At 34.3% G+C, this 22,611-nt stretch overlaps 4 protein-coding genes across 4 annotated transcripts; 2 read left to right on the top strand and 2 right to left on the bottom strand.

The window, feature by feature from the left end:
- Positions 1–1,054: 1,054 nt before the first annotated feature.
- On the bottom strand, positions 1,055–3,448 carry LOC137933465 (uncharacterized). Its single transcript, XM_068777422.1, has 5 exons — positions 3,319–3,448; positions 3,098–3,228; positions 2,965–3,022; positions 1,250–2,890; positions 1,055–1,182 (listed from the first exon to the last, which is right to left on the bottom strand). Exons 1-5 carry the CDS (start codon positions 3,446–3,448, stop codon positions 1,055–1,057), a joined length of 2,088 nt encoding a protein of 695 aa, XP_068633523.1.
- Positions 3,449–3,954: 506 nt separating this feature from the next.
- Positions 3,955–7,276, top strand: LOC137933597 (uncharacterized). The gene is made up of 5 exons (XM_068777613.1): positions 3,955–4,126; positions 4,800–4,886; positions 5,699–5,826; positions 6,280–6,447; positions 7,124–7,276. Exons 1-5 carry the CDS (start codon positions 3,955–3,957, stop codon positions 7,274–7,276), a joined length of 708 nt encoding a protein of 235 aa, XP_068633714.1.
- A 2,275-nt stretch (positions 7,277–9,551) lies between these two features.
- Positions 9,552–15,391, bottom strand: LOC137933464 (malate dehydrogenase, mitochondrial-like). Its single transcript, XM_068777421.1, has 8 exons — positions 15,220–15,391; positions 14,470–14,633; positions 13,788–13,895; positions 12,706–12,969; positions 11,934–12,149; positions 11,248–11,373; positions 10,649–10,795; positions 9,552–9,758 (listed from the first exon to the last, which is right to left on the bottom strand). Exons 1-8 carry the CDS (start codon positions 15,389–15,391, stop codon positions 9,552–9,554), a joined length of 1,404 nt encoding a protein of 467 aa, XP_068633522.1.
- A 579-nt stretch (positions 15,392–15,970) lies between these two features.
- Positions 15,971–20,136, top strand: LOC137933462 (uncharacterized). The gene is made up of 4 exons (XM_068777419.1): positions 15,971–16,972; positions 17,633–17,701; positions 19,830–19,919; positions 20,068–20,136. Exons 1-4 carry the CDS (start codon positions 15,971–15,973, stop codon positions 20,134–20,136), a joined length of 1,230 nt encoding a protein of 409 aa, XP_068633520.1.
- Positions 20,137–22,611: the final 2,475 nt, after the last annotated feature.

Raw genomic sequence — 22,611 nt, 5'->3', positions numbered from 1 at the left:
ATAGTTTTACACTCATGGACGCACCCATGAAGTTACGGAATCGTAAATTAAAAATATTAATTTTTCCGTTACCCTGACAGACTTATCGGCATCGGTGTTCGTGATTCAGCGGCTTTTACATGAAAAATGTATCGCTACAAAGTAATACCAATATTGATGCCTCTGCTGGTAGTAGAATTGCCGATAAAAATATGAATTTCCGTTGGTACATTACCTTCTTTTTACAATACATAGGCGATGTCAACAGTATAATGCTTTTCACTCTTTAAAGTTACACTAAAAAAACTGCATATTTATTTTTCTTCTTATTTATGTAATATTAAATTTCTTTCACGTGACCAGTAAATAGTATTAAATTTATTGAAAGGAATTGTATATGCTCCGGCCGATGAAAATTAAAGCCTTCGCAGTAATAAATTCTTTAACGCAGCGGGTAACGTAGGTATAATGTTTAATTTAGAAGCAACTTTAAGATCTACTTGAAAGCAGAGGGTAAGTCAGGGAGGAATTGCAAAAATAAAATATAACCGTAGCCGTACAAAATTTTTAGTTAATTTAACTAGATTAGTAAAATAGTTTTAACGTTTAGCATGTAATAATTTAATAAACAGTAGTTTTATTTTTCTTAAATGGCAACACTACTCGACCCCGCTTCTCTTTTGTGACAACTTCCAGTAAAAGCTTTGAGAGTAGTGGGGCTTAAACAGCGTTTTGATTATTGAGTCAGCTCAGTCATTCGTTTCTTATAGCCCAGCGAGCATCATTGCTCACTCGATCATTATCCAGCAAACATTCAATTTATAAAATTATTACAAGTAGTTTTTTTTACAAGTATTTTGATTCCTTTTACATTTAACTAGCCATCTCGTAAGTTCCTTTTATTGTAATACATTGACAGATTTAAAATAAAACAAGTCTGATCAGATATGTAATATATATTAATGAAACACACGGATTATTTATTGAAATATGATTTAAAAAAGCATTCATTTGACGAAATAATATTCAAGAGAAAAATTGTGTTTTTGTTAAATCTGTCTAATTTATCTTGTGATTAATTCCTATTGAATTTTTCTTTACTGTTTGATAGGTTGATGTTGATGTTAAGTCCCACGTCTTTTCTTCTTGAGCTAGGTATACTATAATTACGGCCGCCCTCAGAAACCGGAGCGGAATTTTGTTCTGTAATTAAATTTAGCATTATCTACTCGAGTTTAAAATATTGAATAAAGGGTATAATGATTTTTACCATTGTTGATGTGTCCATTTAATACGCGGTGATATAGTTCGTTAAATTTTTTCTGACGCTTTACATTGGATGGTGTGCGCACTACTAACGTAGGTAACAATATGTAATGTTCCAGATTTGGCTTGTGACTTGATGAATATTTTTTACGCAACGAATCCTTTTTGACCACCAAACGTGGTGTCTTAGTATTTTTATTGTTAGATTTATTTGTACCGCTGGTTTGTTCCTGAGGAAGTTTCGCTGTTTCTGTACAATTTATTTTAACACCATTACTAGGCTGGTAACAATGCGTAAGGTCTTTATTGGCCGTGGAATGATACACAGCGGAACTTGGGCCGGGCGAACAATCGTCTTGTCTATATTTCTTTTTCCGCGACCAAGGATATGTCAGACGGTCATGACTTTTGTGACTCCTCCTGGGACTGTGATCCTCGTGCTTGTGGTTTGGCAGAACTGCGCTGGCGACATTTTTATTCATAACAGGCATTTCTCTATCGTCGTTGGACTGTTTACTTTTATGACTCGCAACAATGATATCACCAGTTTTACCAACTGGTCGGCAACTCTCATGACGGTGGTTGAGCTTAACAATTCTATAATGACGCCGCCGTCTTCTTTCAACATGTGCGACGCGTTCTCGAAGTAGATTATCTATGAGACGTTGCAATTCAAATCTACTACTATATCGATCTGGATTGCGATCATACTGTCGGCGGGCAAGGCGTGCATTTGGCCAATGGGTTCGACAAACATCTTCCCAAATTATATCACTTAACACCGCCTCTCGTGATGGTGTTAATTTTATTCCATCATCACGTGGAGCAAATTCTCCTTGAGCTAAATAGTGAACAGTATCCATCAGCCTATAGTCACGAACGGGATTTAATTTGTGACGAATCTTATGAACTCTTTCAGCTGCCATTTTAGGAATGTCGTCTCGTTTACCCGGAACAGAAGAGCTTTGCCGTCTACCTCGGGCAGTTATACCATCATAGGTTGTAAAATCACGACCATATTGTTCTGAGTTATGGTCTTTTCCCAAATTAGTGGCTTTGCTTGCTGATACGGATGTTGACTGTTGAGCGTATCTTTGAAAGGCAGATGTTTCAGGTACATGACTATATTGTTCTATGTAGCTACATCCGGGATGGCCGGTCAAAGAGGTCCTAGCGTTACTCTTGGACTCCTCGTCTGACGATGATGTAGCTATATTTGCATCAATAGATCGAAACACCATTTCTTGGACCATAAGTTTACGTTCTAAAGTATTTATTTTTTTAATTAATTTTTTAACGACACGACTAGAAACCAAAGTATCGTCGGAAGAATTTTTCGCAGTCAATGTTGCTCTATCTTTTTTCGTCTTCAATTGATTTTCTGTCACTTCATTAACTTTAGGAAGGTTCATAATTTGATGAGGTTGTTCGTACACATAACATTTTTCCGCTGTTCTGTTCCTATTATATACTTTATAATTCTGACAAGATATTATAGGCTGACAACATTTCGAAAGAATTATTGAATCATCACTCTTTGTATTTTCCTTCAAAAATCCTTGGATGTAATTGTGAACTAAAACATCGCTGTCCGTATTATCTTGTGTGTTTGAGTCTACTATCGCACAGCTTCTCTTACTGCAATCTAAAATAACATCCAATCAAAATGCAACAAAAACTCAATGGTTTATTAATTCAAATCATAAAGTCATCCCTTACCTGTGGGAAAAGATACGTGATCTCCAATTGCAAGGCGAGATCCTGTTTTATACGAACGCTGTAAAAAATTGCTCTATGGATTTATAACGTATGTACAAAAAATGTTTATAATGTATAGTTTTATTGCTTTTACCTTTTTTGTATTAAATTTATCTTTTTCCGCCAAATATAATGTTTTGATTCCAGGCGCTCTAGGTCTTATTGATACTAAGACTTTTTGTGATGATTCTTGGTCATGGGAGTTATTTTGAACTATTTCTAAATCTATAATTGAAATTATTAATGAAGATATTTTAAGATAACATTTATATTTTATTTGAAACCAAATAATAGAATTAAGACGTATTTACGCACCTAAATACAATTCACTTTTAAGAGAGGCCTTTGAAAAGTTTGTAAGAGAATCGTAATTAATTTTCCGAATCAATTTTTCTTCTATCGTAGGTAATGATTTCTTTTGGGATGGAAGCTGTTTATTTTCCATCACATTTTATTCTCTTCCTTTCCAGCATACTTATTAATTTATGAGCTAAATATAGGGAACACTAAAAATTTTAAGATGGAAAATTTTGTCTATTTGCTAGACACGGTGACTTAGTGACGTCTTTATTCTTTATTTAATTCACATCGCTTAACACAAAGAAGTTTCGTTAGAAGAAGAAGTTTTGTAAACTTAAACATCAAAAACCAGATTAATCAATAGCGACGTTTTTCCGTAATTTTTTGGATGTAAAATCTTTTTTTGATAATGATGAAATATATCACTACGATTATAATAACTTTAAGCAATTGACGAAATAATCACACAGAAAATTAAATACTTATTTGTAACATCTCATTTCGAAAATAGAAGTTATAATAAAACAAAAAAGTTTACTGTCAAAATTATAAGGCGTGACGTTTCAAGTGAATATTGTACCTTTATTTACGACAATAAACGTGTGAAGCAAAGGTTTCCATTAGGTCTAGATGCATTAGTCATTGAGAAAAATGTCAGAGCAAGAAAAAAAGAACAGTTCCACCGGGGCAGGCGGTTCTTCGATCTTAGTGGTGGATCACCAAACGTCAGGGAACCGACAGAAACAATCTTATCGACCCACTGAATTACAAGAAGAGCCGCCGGAAATACACCACAAACGATCTCGCGCGCCTGCGGTTCCTTGTAAGCTTATCAATTTATATTAACCCCCCCGTACTGATTACTTATACTTCCTTCATAAGAGCCGGATAGTCAAGATGGTTTTAGTAAACAACTAATGTTTCATGCCTTTATACGAAATGACACCACTTGTTAAAATGTCATTCCGGTTATATCACTTTTAAGATGAAAAATGTGAATCAACTAATCATATAAAAATATACTGTGATATTTAGAAAAAAAAAATTATTGATCTTTTAGTTTAATGTATGATAAGTATATATTGAAAAGACATAAAAATGTGCGGCACTAAAATTTGAACTTTTATCAATAGTCAACAATGGATATTGGATTTCACTATTGCTTGAATTATTATTAAGATATTAAACATCTGAATACGGTACGATCTTATCATCGGTTCACACAAAAATATGATATTATTCCGTCAAACCTGTATAATGTCTATATGTTTCTTAATAACAATTATAAAATTGTAAATCTTCTTTTGTCTATTCCTGTTAAACATTCTATGTTAAAAGACATTATCCTTTTGGATATTCGGTTTCGCTAGCGCTTAAATTTGTTTATATAAAAATACTGCCTTTCAAATATAACTGTGTAAAAATAAATATTACAAGCTAAGTACAATCATTTAATTTAATAAATAGAAACATTTTTACTATCTTATGTTTGACAGCCGTAACTGAAGAACTGAAAGATATATGTGCTGATTCCGACGTAAGCACCGATACGGAGGTTAAAGAACAACAAGAATTGGAGCGCGGTGAGCTTTTCCTATTACTTTTATCATCATTTTCATCATAATAGCTCACCCAGCCGGGTCCACTGCACGAAAACCTTTGCGCACCATCGACCATGGGTTACACGAACAACGTGCCCCGCCCCCGGTGAATATAGAGGAGCAATTCATCGAGCTACCTCAGTGATCTTGGTTCTTCAGCAGATGCCCTCATTTATCCCTCTCCTTTCGTCTCTGAGTGACATTTATTTTATTTTAAATGCCTGCAAACTATATCTTCGGCAATATCTATTAAATGTTTCAAGTCAATTTCTTGACACTTTACCGATATATTTACGTAAATTTTAATTTATGATAAAAGACATTTGTTAGGTATCTCACGTTAAATCTTCCAGTTAAGAAAAAGAAGTAATTTATTTCAAAACATGTTCAAAATAAATTACATTCAAAATTAATACATTTACTTGTAAATTTCGACATGTTAATATGAAATGTGCAAGTTTTTAAAATATTATTTGTAGACAACATATTAGTTTCTCATTGTTGAAAGCAGATAAATTTTAATACATGCCTATGAATATGAACCCGCCTATGAATTGTATACCGCCATTTTTTGTCACGCCATGGTAGATCTCCACTTAGTCTCTCATGGATCTCTATGGGTCGACCTGAAACACTTTGGGAACAGAGGGCTTAGAGTAAAATAAACTTAATGTTTATAAATATATAATGTAGTATCTTTATTTATTTCCGGTTACAAAAATCGTCATCTGTATGGAAAGAAACGATGAGTTCAAAATTTAATTCGCTGCTAATGGTTATTTTATTTGTTTAAGCCGAGAATTATGACAAACAAAAGCAGCTGCTGGCGAAGAATTTGTCTTCTAACAATAAGAAGTACGATACACCCGAACACACTGAATATGAGACCATTACGTTAGCGCCTATGCAAATAGAACCGAAGGTAGGGTCAGAGGAATTTCATATACATTCTCTTAAAAATTATGCTGGTGTTACATTGTACACTATAAATAGTTGTGTTTATTTGATTTCTAGAAGGTTCTTGTATATACAGTGATAGCTCTTCTGTTGGTTTTAGATGGCAGAGACTCTAGGGAGTCCACTTCACTGTTCTTGGCGCAAAAGCATCTGTTACACTTTCTTTATTTCTTCACTTCTTCTATTTAATGCTCAGACATGTTTTTCTTGCTACATAAAATCATTTTCCCATCACTGAGTATTGCAAGTTAAAGCTAACGAAATATCATATGTAGCATTCATTAGTCGAACCGTCTTGTATAAATATGTTTTTAAAAAACAGAGCCAAACTAGAGAGACGATGTATATTGTCCAAAAACAAAAATGTCACATTTTGATTACTATGTATGTATTAAATTGTAATGTGTGTGTTTTTCAGTTAGACACGGTTGTACCACAACATCCAATACCGCCAGCTATTGAAAAGGAATCCATCGCTTCACACGTTCCAGAGAAGAGTACTGTTAAGAAGGTGGACGAAGACAGCATAAAAGATGAGGTTGCTGAGCTTCGTACACCTGAAGCAGCCAAGAAACCTTCGGATTGGGTAAATATTACGATAAGACCCTTTAATATTTTCGAAATTGTCACTTTTTCTACCTGTTTATAATATACACAAGTCGATACGACTGTATCTTATTGTGTATATTATATTATTCTTCAGACTGACTAGTTAGAAGAAACCAAAAATGGATTGTCGAAGACCAAAAGAATATTGAAATAAAACGTACCAGTGTTATTATTTTATTAATTTAACGTATAAAACAACTATGTGAAAAAAAATTCTATTGCGTACACTGCAACACTTCAATAATGTGATAATATTTTTCGTGCAACGTGGGTTATACTACACGATCTATTTTGTTTCTGTCAATTTTATCTTACTCCTTTTTTATACCAGGGACACCTTTTTTAATTTATTTTGTGATTTGTACAATAAAAAAGTTTTCTATTGCTTCCTCGCGTCTTAATGTATGAAAAAAATTTAATAGTTGTGCTTATCTCGAATTTTGAAGTCTGCATACATTTGGCGATTTTTTATTTATTTATATAGATTATAGCGCGGCAGCCCGCCTTTATCTGTATTCTTCATATGTTTAACACAAAAATAATAGATTAAAATATTTTATTGTACTGTGTTAAATATTGTCTGTGGTGTTAACGTTTTGATTAAGGTGTTGACTAAAATTTGATTATCAAAATAATGTTGTTTGATTTTATAGTCCGATGAAGAAGAGGCAGGTGGGCTGCCGCGCGTGGAGACCCGGGCGTCGCGGGTGTCGCGCAAGGTCCGCACCTTGTTTTGCTGCGGCGTGCCCTACGAGGCTCCCTCCGAAGACGACGTCTCCACAGACTACTGGATGTCCGGCATATAGCCAGCCCCACCATACACCCCACACCGTGTTGTAGGAATCACTTCGTTTATATAACTTTTGCTGGTCATTTACAACCGCCGCGCACCAAGCTGTCCCAGAAGAGACATCAGTTATACTTTTACCAGTACGCCTTATCTTTTAATCTAATTATGTTCTGCCGACCGTTTGAAAGTGACAATTACGTGAACTCCCTCTGGCGGTTGGAAGTTGCCCGCGCACAGTAATGCAAATATAAGTAATGTTATGGAACTTTGCGTGTACTTTAGTTGTGTATATAAAATTACTAATAAAATGCTCTTTTATTTCTTATTATTTCTTACCCGGGGTAGCCATCGTAGAATAGAAGTATAATTTTGTTAAATAACTGAGCCAGAATTAAGAAAAGATTGGTTGCCGAACTTAAACCAAAAAAAATATAATCAATAGTTGGTCACGCAAGCAATTTAAAATCTTTATGGAAATGTTATGATTTTATACAGTCTACGATGATATTATATACAACGCATTTTTTGAAGGACAGAGTTCAGTAGTTTGCATTTGTAAATGTGTCAAGATGTGACGTCTATTAGTAAATAGTTTAAAGAGCAGGAAGTATCGCTAAATAGCAAAATCTTAATTTTTGCGTGATTTATATTCCATATTTAAATACTTTACATAAACTTAAATAACGATATAAGAATAATATTATTAACAGAATTTTCCAATACATGCAATGTATTTTTGTTTTTAGAATATGCCAAGAAAATTTACTACAAGTGTATATAATTTAGAAAAGAAAGCTTCGGTTGGACCCTGTTACAGGCCGAAATCAACACTCGAACGTCCGTCTGGCATCACTATATCTCTCCCAAAGGTTTACTTTGTGTTTTATTAAATTATGAGCAGTTCACTGAAATTGACACATTGTGAAGTTTTTGAAAAAAATATGACCAATTTTAGCTAAATTATTTATATTATGTATCAATATTTCAGTGTTGGATTTATTTTTTGTGTCACTATGTTTTTAAGTGTTCTTTAGGAAGATTCAGAAGGGCTTGTAAATAGATAATATTCTTACAACCTATTTCTGTCATCAAATATTCCCTAATTCTTCTTTGATGGGAATATAACGATTACAACATTCATTACCTATATTAATTGTATTATCTTCTTAGCCTTATTATCATAAACGTCATTACATAATTGGGCAAAGGTTTTTTTTAGGTTGCAACACTGATTAATATATTTCAGAAATCTTCAACGGCCATCAACGCGCCTTCTGGAATCAATATCGTCGTTCGCAAGGTATTTTTTCCATAATAAGTTACACACTTCTGTAAAAAAAATCTTGATAATTTTCAATTACCCAAGTCAAATATAATACCAGTAATCAAATAGTTTTATTTAAATATTACGTATAATGATTCCAAAAGAAAATTTTGATAAATGGATAAAAAAGAAATGAACTTGTGAGTCGTTGACCTGATAAACTTTTTGATTGTCTGGGGACTTGTTAAACGATCAAACACTTTTAAAATCGACTATGGAACAGATTTAATATAAATACAATATTCGATCAACAGAAACGTCCTTCTACTCTAAAAATTGAAGTGGAGAAACAAGAAAGTGTAACTCAAACTGACACACAAAGTTGTTCGGAAAGTGAAAACCCAAGTAGTTAATTCATAAAACTTTTTTTATTAATACACAACTGTTTCTGATTATAAATTATGGTTTTATATATAAGCAACTATTCTGTCAATAAAGCGATGTATTGTATCCTTTTACTTTAAACTAATCTCCCCACAACTATAATTAGTATGAATGTTTGAATTTGGAAAATACTTCCAAAAATTTTACCTTGCAATTTTACCTTTACGTTTTAATTTGCAAAAAATAAATAACTGTGTATCAATGTAGATACGATTTCAATGTTCATAGACATAGGTAATAGTTATCTCCAAACAAACCAAGTCATTCTCTAACTTAAAAGTACGTAAGTTATTTAATATTGATAAACCACTCGTTCACATTCGATGGCAATATTATGTTATATACTGTTTATATCAGGGTATATAACAGTTTTTATTTATTTGTTAAAAAGTAAGGATTTTTAAGATTTTAGTGAAAACCAATGACGACAAATAACTTTATTATCAAATATAAGGCAATAATTTACATAGTATAAATTAAAAAAAAAACGTTCTTGCGTCTATCAATCAGTGATTACATAAAATAATCCTGAAAAAATCAGGGCACTTTTCCAATACTCGAGTCAACTGTTCACGACCTATGTCTAACAAACATTAAAGGGTTTTTTAGTTCTATTCCGTATATCTTGTTCGATGCGTACGCTCTTCGGCATTCGGCACTTGGAACAGGCGTCGCCGTGCTGCATCATTCGCTCCGAGCCTTTGGTCGCGCGCGGCGTGAAGAAGTCGAAGTCCCGAGGCTTCCAACACAATTCTGTACTACCACAGCGACAAGTCATCTCCCGACATATCTAAACAAAGAATGAAGTAAATAGATTTTTTACAAATAAAATGAAACAGAGAATTGATATAAAATCACAAAAAAATGTACAATGGACTTAACGTTATAGGCGTTCTCTACCTTAGGGCAGAGGGGAAATAATTGAGGCAGGTGCGTAAACTATACACACATATATACATCGTATAAATGTTTAAATGCAATACATAAATAATTTATACATATATAAATACATGTACTTCGTGTAGATAAATATAAATAATAATAACTACTGTTATATATTTAAATAATATATAATATAAATAATAATGTTTGGCAATTATAAATTAGAAGTGCCCATTACGATCATCCTTGCAGATGTAGTTTCTTTAATCTAAATTTTCAAGCACATTTTGACAAAAAAGATGGTGTATTTCGTCAATCGTGTGGATGTTAAGAATTAGCGTATTTTATAGGTTAATGAAAATCGTAGGTAAGATGATAAAATACCAATACCAAGCGTTCGGTAAAAAAAATAACATCAGAAAAAATTTCAAATTTGCTGGTTGATTATAAATCAGGCGGCACCCTTTTTTGGGCGCTGGGGTCTTAAGATTCTGGAGTGGTGACCACGGCCAGCGCAGCGTACGACCAGCGAGGTAGACGGACCTTAAAAAGGTCGTCGGAAGACGCTGGATACAGGCCGCTCCTTAGCGGTCCCATTCGAAATCTATGGAGACTTCCTATGGCTGAAATGATGACGATGAATGATGATGATTCAATAAATTTTGATGTTTTATCTATTTCTGTTTTAAAACATTTTGCTTATAACCTTTAAACAAAAATATTTCTATAGAATTATATTATTTTAACTTAGCTTTTATGTTCATATTTTAAAATACGTTGTGTGCTCAATAGTTTTACCGAAGCAAGATATTCATCTCGACAAGAGTCGGGACAGTCGCAGGTCCAAGTGTTGGGTGGCACGCATGGTACAACCGGCTTCGTGAAGCATTCTTTGGGATGCGGCGTGCACGGCACACAAGTGTACTGCTGACACATTGCGTACACCTGGAGTTAATAAATAGATACTTTTATTTCCGTAATTACTTATTTACTCTTTTTACACTTTGTGTAATAGCGGACTTAATGCCTCTTAGGCAATTGCCACTGGTCACACCAGGGCAGTGCAGACATAATAAGTAGACTCATGTATAGCAGCAGTTAAAGTTAAAATCGGTGCTATAACCGTCAACATCCTTATCCTAAAAAAAACCATAGTAATTAAATATAAAAAAAAGAAAAATCAAATCAAATCTACGAGAAAAGCAATAAATTAATTTCAGGATTATAATTGTATTTTTGTCTACATATTTTACTATAATAGCTGTCTTCTTTACTAGCAGCGCAACGTCTTGAGAGGTCGTAACGCTCCGACGTTACAGCTTTACACTAATGTTGTTGAAAATTGTCTTGATTCACTTCTGGGAAGTGTACGTAAGTATGTTATTTGGTTCTCTTACCAACCATACAGCTCTGGCTATTTCGTTTTGTACGTAAGGAAGGCAATTGCATAGCAGACAGTTCTCAAATTTAGTGAGCTCTGGAACCCCCAAGTTTTTTTCTATGCCAGTCGCGCCTAAAATTACCTGCAGGAAGAGACGAAAATAAAACAATTAAGCAAGAAGACATTAATGTCGTTGTTGTCAGCTTTTACTGCTTTTAGATCTTTTTTTATACATAAGAGTGCATTGTATTGAATACTTGTTATTGGCCATCAGTCAACTAGTTTAGAGTTAATCAGGTTTTCATATTTACAAGTCTTTCAAAGTATAAATAAAATAAAAATTTTTGCAATTAATAAATCTTAGCATTAGCTTATTTGGTCAAGTGTTTTTTGCCAGTCGGCATTTAAGATTCCGTCATCGACGTGGCCGAATTTTCAAGGTGTTTACCAAAAACAAACCTTTTTAAGTTACTAAACTCAAGAGCTATATCGGAATTCTATGCTCGGCCGTTACGTTAGATGTCCCTCTGGATCGGAAAGTCAAATTCTTAGTCAAAAAGGCGAGCTTCCTTAGAAATGGTCAGGTGCAAGTGAAACTGGTTAGTCGGGAAACTGGTTTCGTAGCCTAATAACGGATAGAATTGGTACTAACCCGTGTTTGGGTTTCTACTGTTCGTAATGAAATATGTTATAAAAACTCACATCATTAGCAAAGAACTGGCAATTAGGTGCACAGGTACCAAGGCAGTCCACGTAAGCACATTGCACCACTTTGCCGCCCTGCAGACCTTTAACCACGTTGATAGTGTTACGGGCCAAGGCGTACGCGCCGGTCAGACTCGCTGTCTCAGCAGTACAACCTTTTGCCGACGCGACCGCTTCGTTGGCGCCCATTATACACGATGTAACACATTCCACCTTAAAATCAGTTAATCAATTTTAATTGTTTATTGAATTTGGTATTTATAGTAACCTTAAATTTCCAAAACCATATAAATATTTCATATTTACTAGTTCTTGCGTATTTACTGATACCAAACGACTTAGTTAAGATAGTCGGACGACGCTGGATGTAAGCCGTTACCACCAGGTCCTATTTTAAGTCTCTTTGGGAGGCCTATGACTAATAGTGAAAGTCTTACGACTGAAAGGAAATGATGATGATATACTCAGTTTGACTATAGATTAAAATTAAAATTAAAATTAAAATTAAAATTAAAATTAAAAAGAAAAACATTTTATTACATTTCAATTTGGAATCACACATCCTTTCGATGGCTTTTTATTGCGAGCGACGATTTTGTACGTGGTCTGCTCACTGCCACTTCTACTCACAAATCCGCTGGGTTATGTCAGTTATTTTTGTCATCAAAGGATTTCCTTATCCTCAAAATTTCGAGAATAGACCACCCCATGGCTCGTTATGCGACTGTGAATTTGTGACAAAATATACACGACTTTAAAATCTTTAAACCTGTTCTTGAGTCACGGTGCCAGGATGCACAGCGGCCGAGAGGACGGGCACCATTGTGCTTAGCGTAGCTCCTCCGATGACGGGAACACGCACCGCCTCCGGGGGCACCCGAAGGAAATCAGCGAGCACCGTGTTAGCTCGCACACAGTTCAACTCCACGCAGCCGAGCAACTTGCGAGGGTTGTACACGTTGCGAAGCCGCTGAATCTCACTTACTATTGGCACCATACTTTCTACAGGCTCCGTTGCGATTATTGTGAAAGTCTGGAAATAATTTTCAAACACAATGGTTACGTATAAACCTAAATAAATTTCGAAAATGCTTTGCACTTACATTTGCTTCATCATTATCATTTTAACTATATTTATATATTAATGGACGCACGTCTTTTTCGATGCAATCCACCATAACCAGTCGTCTCCCTTTCTGGTCTACTCAACACTTTAATCTTAAAGAGTAAGCTACGATGACCGACCAGCGACTTTCCACGACCTTGACTATGTCGTCAGTTCACAAGTGAGGTGCTCACCTACGCCGCGATGACCGGCTCATTATTATCAGTCTACAATAATTCAATGCAGTTTAAGGGTTTTTCTCAATGCTACCCAACAAATGCTGTCCTCTGATAGCTTATACAACGTTCTCTAGCTGATGATGAAAGGTCGTCGGTACATTTGGGATGTGGAAGTACTGAACTTTCATCCCCTATTTCCGTTACCGACACAATAAACGTGGTCGGCCCAATGACACTTAAGTACTACATTTTAGTAGCCAATAATAACGTAGTTCTTTGGAGAAATGTCCAGCATGACGGAGAACCAACTGTGTGTAAACTAATTGAACTAAGTAACAACTAAGTCTGTAACTAATGTTCATTTCATTAAAGAACCAATAAAGTTAATATTATCATGTTCATTTGTTATTATATGTTGGTGAAGTATACAAATTTCTCAAGCGGTTTTAATTATTAAAAGCCTAAATAAATAAATTGACGTATTGAAATTATTTGCCTTTAAAAAATCTCATATATTTGTATATCGAATGAAAAATGTGAATTAAAAATGGCAACATTAATTCTGACCTCAGGGCAAGTGTTGCAAATCTGCAGTGCGATTTCAGTGACGACGGGAGCGTTGTTTTCAAACGTATCCTCTTTGTCACGGGCAACAACCACTACCACCTGGGCGTCCTATGATAAAAGTTATACTTGATTAGTTTTTATAATTCGAACACAAATGACGTGTCATAAATTGACGAAATTAACGGTTTAGTATTATATAGTGTTATTTTTAACATACTGTCAATAAATGTACGGCACTCCCTCTTCAAAAATCAATGGTTTCAGAAATAATAAATAACGTAATGATAGTAAGTACATAATAAGTTACATAGTAAGAAAAAAGTGTTTCTTAAATTTAATTATTGTCTATCATCTGTCCCTGCAGACTTTAAACTATCAAAAATTATTGGCCTGTCGCATTACAATAGAAAAATAAATTAATGTAACATATTTGAGAATAATCACATTACACAGGATGATTGGAAATAAGCTGTAAAGCTTGCTGTTTAATGATCTATTCATTCACTCCTTTAAATCCTTTACACTGATAACCAATTATCATGTATTTAGATCTATTTTTGGAGGTTTAATTAAAGTGAAATACTATAATACTATATATATGAAATATGAAATACTATATATACGCATAAAAATTGAAGAAACTGATTACAAATAGAAATTTTCTATAGTAATTAGATATTACCTTAAGGGCATCACAAAGCATGTGACGGCCTGAGAATGAGGAAATTTTGCACTTCGTATCGACGTGACTTAACTCCATGCCGTATCCACAAGTAGGGCATATGTCGTACAGAGCTATTTCATCAAGTAATGGACATTGTTTCAATAGTAACGCAAGTGGTTGACCTAGTGTAAAATTAAGGACTAAATTTATTGCGTCTAGCGATACCAAACTGATGGAGTTGTCCAAAATTAACAAAAGACATAAGATTAAATATTATTTATAAATACTAGTAGTAAAATTTTATCATCTGACATCTACATGTGTATCTATGTTTATCTGTATATTTCACCACTGGACTGATCTGGTCGATCTAATGGTGAAACTGTACTTCACCCATACCTACTTCCAAGGTTTAACCTTGCAAAATCATGTTCATTAATGTCTTATGCATAGATTTTAAGCGACGTTTGTTAACGCAGTGTCCGTTGCAGTAGCGTTACTCGAATTACCGTGTTTGTTATGTTGGAGCTCTTGAAGACGAGTCGCATGTCAAATAAGGCGGTCGTTCATATAGCGACTGCGCATAAGACTTTTTTCGTCGCATTATGTCGGGACCAGCAGGTCAACAGTTGTGCGATGTGTGTACCTTATAATATGGCACTTACCATACTTTTGCACGACATCGCAAAAATACTTGACGTATCACATATTACCTTTTCTGATGAATATCATAAGAGATTATTACAATCGATTTAATAAAACAAGTACCTGTGTTTCCAGCTGCCCCACAAATTGTGACTTTCATACCCGCTGGGTTTGTACTGTATTGACGCTTAAAATAAACATTATTTGGATTGAGATACTTTGGTAATTTTTTCACCAGCGGTCCTTTGAAAACATTAAAATTTAAAACATCAACTAAATTCCGCCACCGACTCATATTTCCTTTTTTTTTGTATTTTTATAAAATAAAAATTATTGTACTTCTGTTCAATTGATCATTATAAATTTTGAATTTATTTTTTAAAGATTATTTAACTTTAATATAAAAAATATTATTTGGTTCTGTCATCAGTTGATAGTTTTTTAGACAGTTCTACCATGCCATAAAAAGTTTATACATGATTTTACCACAATCGATGATGTTCACTAAATCGTTCGTAATTTTATATTAGTTTTATAGTATTTTTTACAGATTTAGTACCAATAGTTATAATAATATAATAGACATATTTTTATAACCTGTATTTTATTAAACTGCTATTAAAATAAACGAACTCAAAAGGAAATTGAATTTTATCACTTAGGTAATGTAACGTTTTCCGTGTATTGTGAAAATTCGAAATTAATTGCCGTGATATGCATTATTACACGGACAATTTATGAATAATAGATGATCGACTGTTGTAGGACATCGAATGTTCTCTTAAACCATTATCAACATTAACTTGATTTTCATTTACTTTTAACTCTTACTATAAGCAGGTCACATTATCTCTAGACTTTTATTTTTAAAAAAATGCTAAAAAAATTAAAAAATTGTTTGTATCCCATATCAAAACCAAAAGAGAGCTTGTCGTTTAAAGAAATAATTAAACCGATATATTCTGTGATAACATTTTTTGGATTATTTCCATACAGTGTTAAATTTCATAAAACTAAATCTGAATTAAAGATAATTCCAAAATCAATTTACATAAATACTTTGTATGGAGTGAGTACTGTTTTGACCGTGTACGTATTCACAGCGTTGCACATTCGAGAAGTGTTTTCAAGTTCTGATAGCAACTCCATGATAGACGTTTTACTTACCCAGATTAATTATATCATAGAACTTAGTACTCTAATTGTTTTTATCACGGTTACATACATAAGCTGTTTTGTGAATCGAAGAAAATACGTTAAAATATTAAACGCATTAATATCAAATTGGAATGAACTTCCACAGAATAATAAAAGTTATAGAATTCTTAAGCATCTTTATTACACACTTCAAGTATTTGTAAAAGGTGGTCTGTTGTTAGTGGTAATTATGCAAATATGTGTTAATTTCACGCGAGATGATAGTGTATGGAAAATGATTTTGGTTACAATGACGTTTAATATTCCACAAACTGTACAATTCATAACAATTGCTTTCTATTATGTAGTCGTTATGATGTTAATCGCTTTGCTAAATAACCTTAAAGATAACATGCTACAGTTGCATAGCAAACCTAACGAATCTACACGTTTTCTTAACTTAAAAACATCTCCTTCTCTGACTCTAAGGCAAACAGAATTATTTTATATTAAAGCATTTAAAATTAAAACGGATATAAATGAAGTTTTCCAAGGTCCGCTCATGGTGTCCACGTTGCAATGTTTTCATTCAATTATAAGTGAAGGGCATATATTGTATCACGGATTAGTGAAAAGAAGCCTCAGTCTGCACGCAACGTTCAACTGTTCTATTTGGATTGTTTACCAGTTGCTGAAATTGTTTATAATGGCTTATTCAGGCAATGCCCTAAAAGTGGAAGTAAGTAATTATCACTATTTCGACAAATAATTGCACCTTTAGGAGTATGGTACTTATCCTTACTGAAATTAATCATTGGTTTGGGAAGTAAACAGCATTGCTACATGCGATGTGCTTGTTTTTTTTTTTAAATTCCAGGAACATATTCACGGAAATAATAGCATAAAAGGGTTAGTACAGTCGCACGACGTAGTAGATGGCACGCCGGTGTTGGCGAGGTTCCATTTCAAACAAGGCGGTTGTTCAGAGGAAGTTGACTTCGCCGAAAGTGTGCGTGGTCGGAGCCCTCAAGTTAACGGTTGTGCGATATTTGCGAGTAAAGAACCTTAGGAGTAAAGGACCTCAGGAGTGGCAAGAGGTCCTCTATCCTAAATAAAATAAAAGACTTGGGTAAACTAAATCCCACGACTGCTCCAAACGGAACGCCATAGGAAAGCTTGTATTTGTCAAAATTAAATGAATTTTTATACACCTGAGGGAATAATAGTGTAGAAAGTTCCCACAGTCGTCAGTCGTTGCTCGAAGTCCGTCGCTTGTCAATAAGATGATTATTTTGGCTAGCAAGCGGCCGATAAAAGATTGAAGTGGGAGTTACAGGTGTGTAGCTTTTGGTGTAATAGCTACACATCCGTTATAAATATTTTTTCCGATATGTTTCAGGTAGTCCAAATTGCTCAAGCTCTGCATGACATACCTACCGAGAGACAAGATTTACGATTTTTTATGGAGGTACGTAACGAAGTCTAATATTACCTCAACTTCTTTATATTTTACGTTAATTAATTAATTATTTGTAACGTCTTTCACGATTTGTTAGTCATGCGGTAGATCTAGGGTTAGGAAGGTCCCGTCTAGAACGATACTTTATCTTGACTAGACAACATAGACTCTCCTCATCGGTGAGGATCGTAATTTCCAGTCTCTCGCCACATTATTATCTCTTCTTTTTGTTGTTTCCACGTCACGTCAAAAGTCATGGTTTCCAGCTGTTTACATAAACCTATATATTCCAAAGATGTTGTAGTCAGTGATTGAGTCCCTGTGTTATTTTTCCGATCAGGAAGTTGGCGATAGTATGTGTTCAAAGACGTAACTTCTCGACATTCCATAGATTTACCTTGTGGGCGTTAGGTCCGTTGTGTTGTCAGGACGCGGCCCGAATTCGGCGCAAGACGCTGTAAGTTGACAATCCATGTAGCAATTTTAAGGAAGCCTCCTCGAATAGCACTGGCATTCAGCTTCACCGATCAGACTACTCTTTACCTAATAAAATATTAAATGATCAAAAGGATCATGCTGCTGTGGAACCTCGTTCCAGAAATGCGCTGATGTTCTTAACAGGCCTTCAGCAGCTTATAGGAACATCTCGTTGTTATACCTCTCGCTCTACTTAAACCGCACACAAATTAACAGTAAATTTATTCAGTGATTTCATTCACTATGTCTTGTTTCCTATGGGACACTAAGCTATATGTTAGACGTTTTAATGTCCCGTCACCATAATATTATCAGGGGTTCTATATTGCTTGTCATATGCGTCTTTCGTAAGTTAATCGTTAGTTAATCTACTTAAATCTTTAGTCCAGTGCTTTTTGAAAACTGCGTGGTTTGTATTAAATTAATTGAAAAAGATTACAGATATATAATTTTATACTATAATTATGTGATAAAAATAAATTTACATGTTTGAACTCTATACAAATAAACGTTTTATTTATTAGTTTCAGCTGTTATAGTTAGGTTTTTGGTGATAGCCAAATGCAGTTTGCCTGCTGGAATTTACGGCTTCGAAAGGTTTACGATGGCAAATCCCTAAAAGCCATATCAAAATAACCGTCAGATTCTCGGCCCAATCTGCATCACGTTATTTATATCATTAAATTCGCAGGCTGCCTAGCTACTTTAGGCCGTTTTGGCGTACGCTTCATGGGGTGACTTGGCATATGACATTATTATCCACATACGATCTATAACTGTATCAATTTTGTGTATTTCATTAGAGTACCAGAAGAGGCAAATTTAAAAAAAGATAGAATCTGATTGAGTTCACCTATAATAACATTCTTTAACTAAAAGCTAAGAGACTTCCAAACACTCTTTGATCTTAGAAAGGTTCTCAACTAATTTATACGTTTTTATTGCAGCTGGTCATAATATCCTTAACACAGTAGTAGAGCAATTTGTTTACGAGTTTTATTATCAGTTAAAAATATTTCATAGTATAATAGTATTTTTTACAAATTATTCAGGGGGCCCGAGCGAGCATTTGGTATTGCGAAGAGAAGACTAAATCCGGGCTTAAGTGCTTGCTATTACAAGATTCTTCTTTTGCTTTTCAGTCGATGAACGCTCACTGCAAGCCATAGGCCTCCTCTAAAGATCCTACGATGACTAGTGCTACGCTACCCGCTTCCAGCGACTTCCCGCGACCTTATCTATGTCGACGGCCCGTCTACTGGAGGGGGGGGGGGACATCGGTTACATGAACGATGTGCCCCGCGTACGGCCACTTCAGACGAGCCTTGGTACGAAACCTTGGTTTAGCATATTACTCATTTCTAATACAATCCTCAGTGAAACCGAGCACAGTTCTCTCCATTACTCTCTAGGTGACCTTGAACCTTCTTATGTGACCCGCCGTTAGTGTAAAAATATTACGAGATTGCAATTAGTATATCATTACTTCCAAAAAACTCGTTACAGTTGTATGTAACGAGTAATTTCATCAAGGTTTTGGGTTCAATTTTATTTTTTTTAACGAAATATGTAGATGGCATAAGTCTTTTAAACAGGTGTCATGTCGGTTGATATATAGATTATACATCTTTAAAATGTAATACGTTTATGTGTTTTACAGATTCAACACTTTTCTGAATTAATTTCATTCCAAAGTATTGAATTGACTTTGTATAATTGTTTTCCATTGGACGCTACATTCGTGTATAATGTAAGTATAGATGAAATAAAAAGTGTGTTTAAAAATAATATTAATAACATTTTTGACAGATAAAATATCGTGTGCTGCCATTTATAACGATTTGTCTTAACGTTTGAAGTTTTAATGAAATTGTAATTGTGACTTCATTATGTTACAGATCCTGGGCTCGGCGATGATGTACCTGATTATATTAGTTCAGTTTGATAAAAAAGAAGAAACGGTTTAAGTTTTCTTTCATTGATTTAAATAGAGCTTTGTTTGAACAATTATTTAAGTGGTGTAGATTATGTGAATCTTTAATTGATAAAATTGAAAAAATAAATAAAGTTACTATAACAAATGTGAGATTACTTAGCTAGTTTTTATGGCTACCCCTAAAACTCCTATGAAATCTGCTAAAAAATATAGTGTCTAAAATATTGGTCTATGTATCATGAACTGTATTTTAAATGAATTGCTGTGGCTGAGAAAGACCATTTTGTTTCAGGAGGCGTTTAAATATTGGTTATGGCTATAAACAGAGCGATTGGTTATAATAAAGGCTTTAAATGGGGTGAATGTATAGATCATTTGGCAGTTAAAAGCTTTTAGACATATTTCCAAAAACTGTTAAATTAATTATGTTTTCTTTTGGAATGCAAGAGGCAAAAGAATTCTCTCTTCTCGCAGTGAAGTCTATAGGGACAGATAATAAATAATAATTTTGATATGTAGTTTTCAACACGTTTTCTTATAGATTAAATTAAAAATAATTTATTATATTCACCCACATATATCTTCTAGCCTTATAATCAATTGCCCTGTATACCTATGATTTTTTAGTACATAGGGGAGTTCTGACAATGTGTGTACATCGGATTAATATAGATAGGCCATAAAATTCTATATAGTTCGTCCGCTTTCATTGTTATTATCTGTCGAAAATAAAATATAAACTTTCTTCCTTCCAAAATTAAGGCAATGCTTGTACAATCACTCATTCTCCCTATAATTGATTATGGTGATGTGTTCTATTTTGAGCTGAATGCAGACTTCAACAAACTAGACCGCCTTCTGAATAACTGCATTCGATTTATTTTCAATCTCCGCAAATTGGACCAGATATCTTCCTACAGTTCTCTGCTAAAATGCCTGCCAATCCGACAGTGTCGTTCGTGCAATAACTACACCTTTCTCTTATCTCACACTTTATCTGCCTACGTAACATCTTATTCCAGTTCGTAGCCAGTACTAAAAAAAACCACTTCGCTCCTCGAGCAATCGTCATCTTAGATGTAGACGCCATTGTATCGTCTTTATCATTCCTCCTTCGCAATACAATCTATTCTTCTTTGGAACACGCTCCTCCTTGTTATAAGGATGATCAGAAATCTTTGCGCATTATACACATAAAATAATTATTACTATAAAATACCTGATTAGGTTTTTATGATAGTGATTATTTTCCTCATAAATTCGATTTTTTGGTCTTCTATATTATTAACTTATTTCATCTACCTTCATCAATATATCTCTGCACGACCTAATTTTTTTTAACTGAGAATGCCTACTGGATTAAGTTCGCCGTTATACATAAACTGTATGATAAGTGCTTTAATTAAATAAATAAATAGTAGAAATCGTTACCCATTACAATGTTCAATAACAGTGGGAATTGAAGGGATACATTTTAACACGACAGTAGTTTAAGGATTTGATGACCAGACAATGGTTCACTGCATTTTTGTAAAATAATCGTTAGGTTAAATAAAAACAGAGTTCAAGCAACACTAAACTTTATTATGCGAGAGCGAAAACAATAAATGCGAGCAAAACTTTTTATTAACATGGTTACATTGTAAACAATATCATTACACCTAGCAAAGAGCAAAATTGGATAGTGTCCACTAGTGACGACATCTATATAAATATATTACTTTTAAGTAAAACCAAGACTGACTAAACATAAACATAATACGTGAACTTCGATCGTCTCGATGGTCGGAGATTATAATTTTATTTAGTTGGTCTTGGTTGAACAGAACTCCATTCCTTTACTCCAATTAGTCTTTTCTAAGTTGAACAGTGCGACGTTTTACAAGGGCGGGGCGAGTTCACACCATTCAATTTAAAAGAAACTGGGTGCGTGCAGGACCCTCGTCATTGCGGGCGGTCGACGGCAAGACGACGATTCTGTACAGGTAGAAAATGTTACAACCTCTATACTTTGCATTAAAATAATGCCCATTTTCACAGGCAAGGGATCCTAACTTCGCAACCGTTCATTCCAGTAACATTATCCATTCAAACGCGTAGTTCTCAGCTTCCCTGCAAAGTTTTCAATCATGTACACAAATGAAAACCTATGTTATCTGGTTTGTAATCGAAATGAAGTCAATCTGCGATCCCGCCTCGGGGCAAGTGCACCTGCGTCACCTGCAATCTGCAGCCCTTGCACTTTGTAATGTCAACTACTGTATTGGAGCTCCTTACAAAGCAAAGGCCGGCAGTTCGTCGACGAGACTGAACCAGCTGAGAAATTTTTCCGTTTAATGCTCAGCATGACAGAAAATCCTTAACGTACCAGACTAAACAAAAGTATAACACGAACAGGAAAGTGGCGGTCCAACTAAAGAAAATTGGCTATCCCATCATTATAAATATACATTAAAAGCTAAGATTTAGAATTTGGATAAGTAGATAATAATTTAGTTTAATTATG

This window comes from Battus philenor, unplaced genomic scaffold (assembly GCF_028537555.1).
Source record: "Battus philenor isolate CCGP_79_NKW_IND1 unplaced genomic scaffold, ilBatPhil1.0.hap1 SCAF_13, whole genome shotgun sequence".
In the NCBI taxonomy this organism is placed as follows: Eukaryota; Metazoa; Arthropoda; class Insecta; order Lepidoptera; family Papilionidae; genus Battus; species Battus philenor.
This window is presented reverse-complemented; position numbering and strand designations above follow the sequence as displayed.

Coding starts and splice junctions, on each gene's coding strand:
- LOC137933465 (XM_068777422.1), bottom strand. CDS start 3,448: ATGGAAAATAAACAGCTTCCATCCCAAAAGAAATCATTACCTACGATA. Junction 2,891..2,964: donor TCACGTATCTTTTCCCACAG/GTAAGGGATGAC, acceptor ATGTTATTTTAG/ATTGCAGTAAGAGAAGCTGT. Junction 1,183..1,249: donor AAATGGACACATCAACAATG/GTAAAAATCATT, acceptor ATTTAATTACAG/AACAAAATTCCGCTCCGGTT.
- LOC137933597 (XM_068777613.1), top strand. CDS start 3,955: ATGTCAGAGCAAGAAAAAAAGAACAGTTCCACCGGGGCAGGCGGTTCT. Junction 4,127..4,799: donor TCGCGCGCCTGCGGTTCCTT/GTAAGCTTATCA, acceptor TATGTTTGACAG/CCGTAACTGAAGAACTGAAA. Junction 5,827..6,279: donor CTATGCAAATAGAACCGAAG/GTAGGGTCAGAG, acceptor TGTGTTTTTCAG/TTAGACACGGTTGTACCACA.
- LOC137933464 (XM_068777421.1), bottom strand. CDS start 15,391: ATGAGTCGGTGGCGGAATTTAGTTGATGTTTTAAATTTTAATGTTTTC. Junction 13,896..14,469: donor TGCTTTGTGATGCCCTTAAG/GTAATATCTAAT, acceptor CTTTTATCATAG/GACGCCCAGGTGGTAGTGGT. Junction 10,796..11,247: donor TAGCCAGAGCTGTATGGTTG/GTAAGAGAACCA, acceptor TATTAACTCCAG/GTGTACGCAATGTGTCAGCA.
- LOC137933462 (XM_068777419.1), top strand. CDS start 15,971: ATGCTAAAAAAATTAAAAAATTGTTTGTATCCCATATCAAAACCAAAA. Junction 17,702..19,829: donor ATTTACGATTTTTTATGGAG/GTACGTAACGAA, acceptor TGTGTTTTACAG/ATTCAACACTTTTCTGAATT. Junction 19,920..20,067: donor ACGCTACATTCGTGTATAAT/GTAAGTATAGAT, acceptor ATTATGTTACAG/ATCCTGGGCTCGGCGATGAT.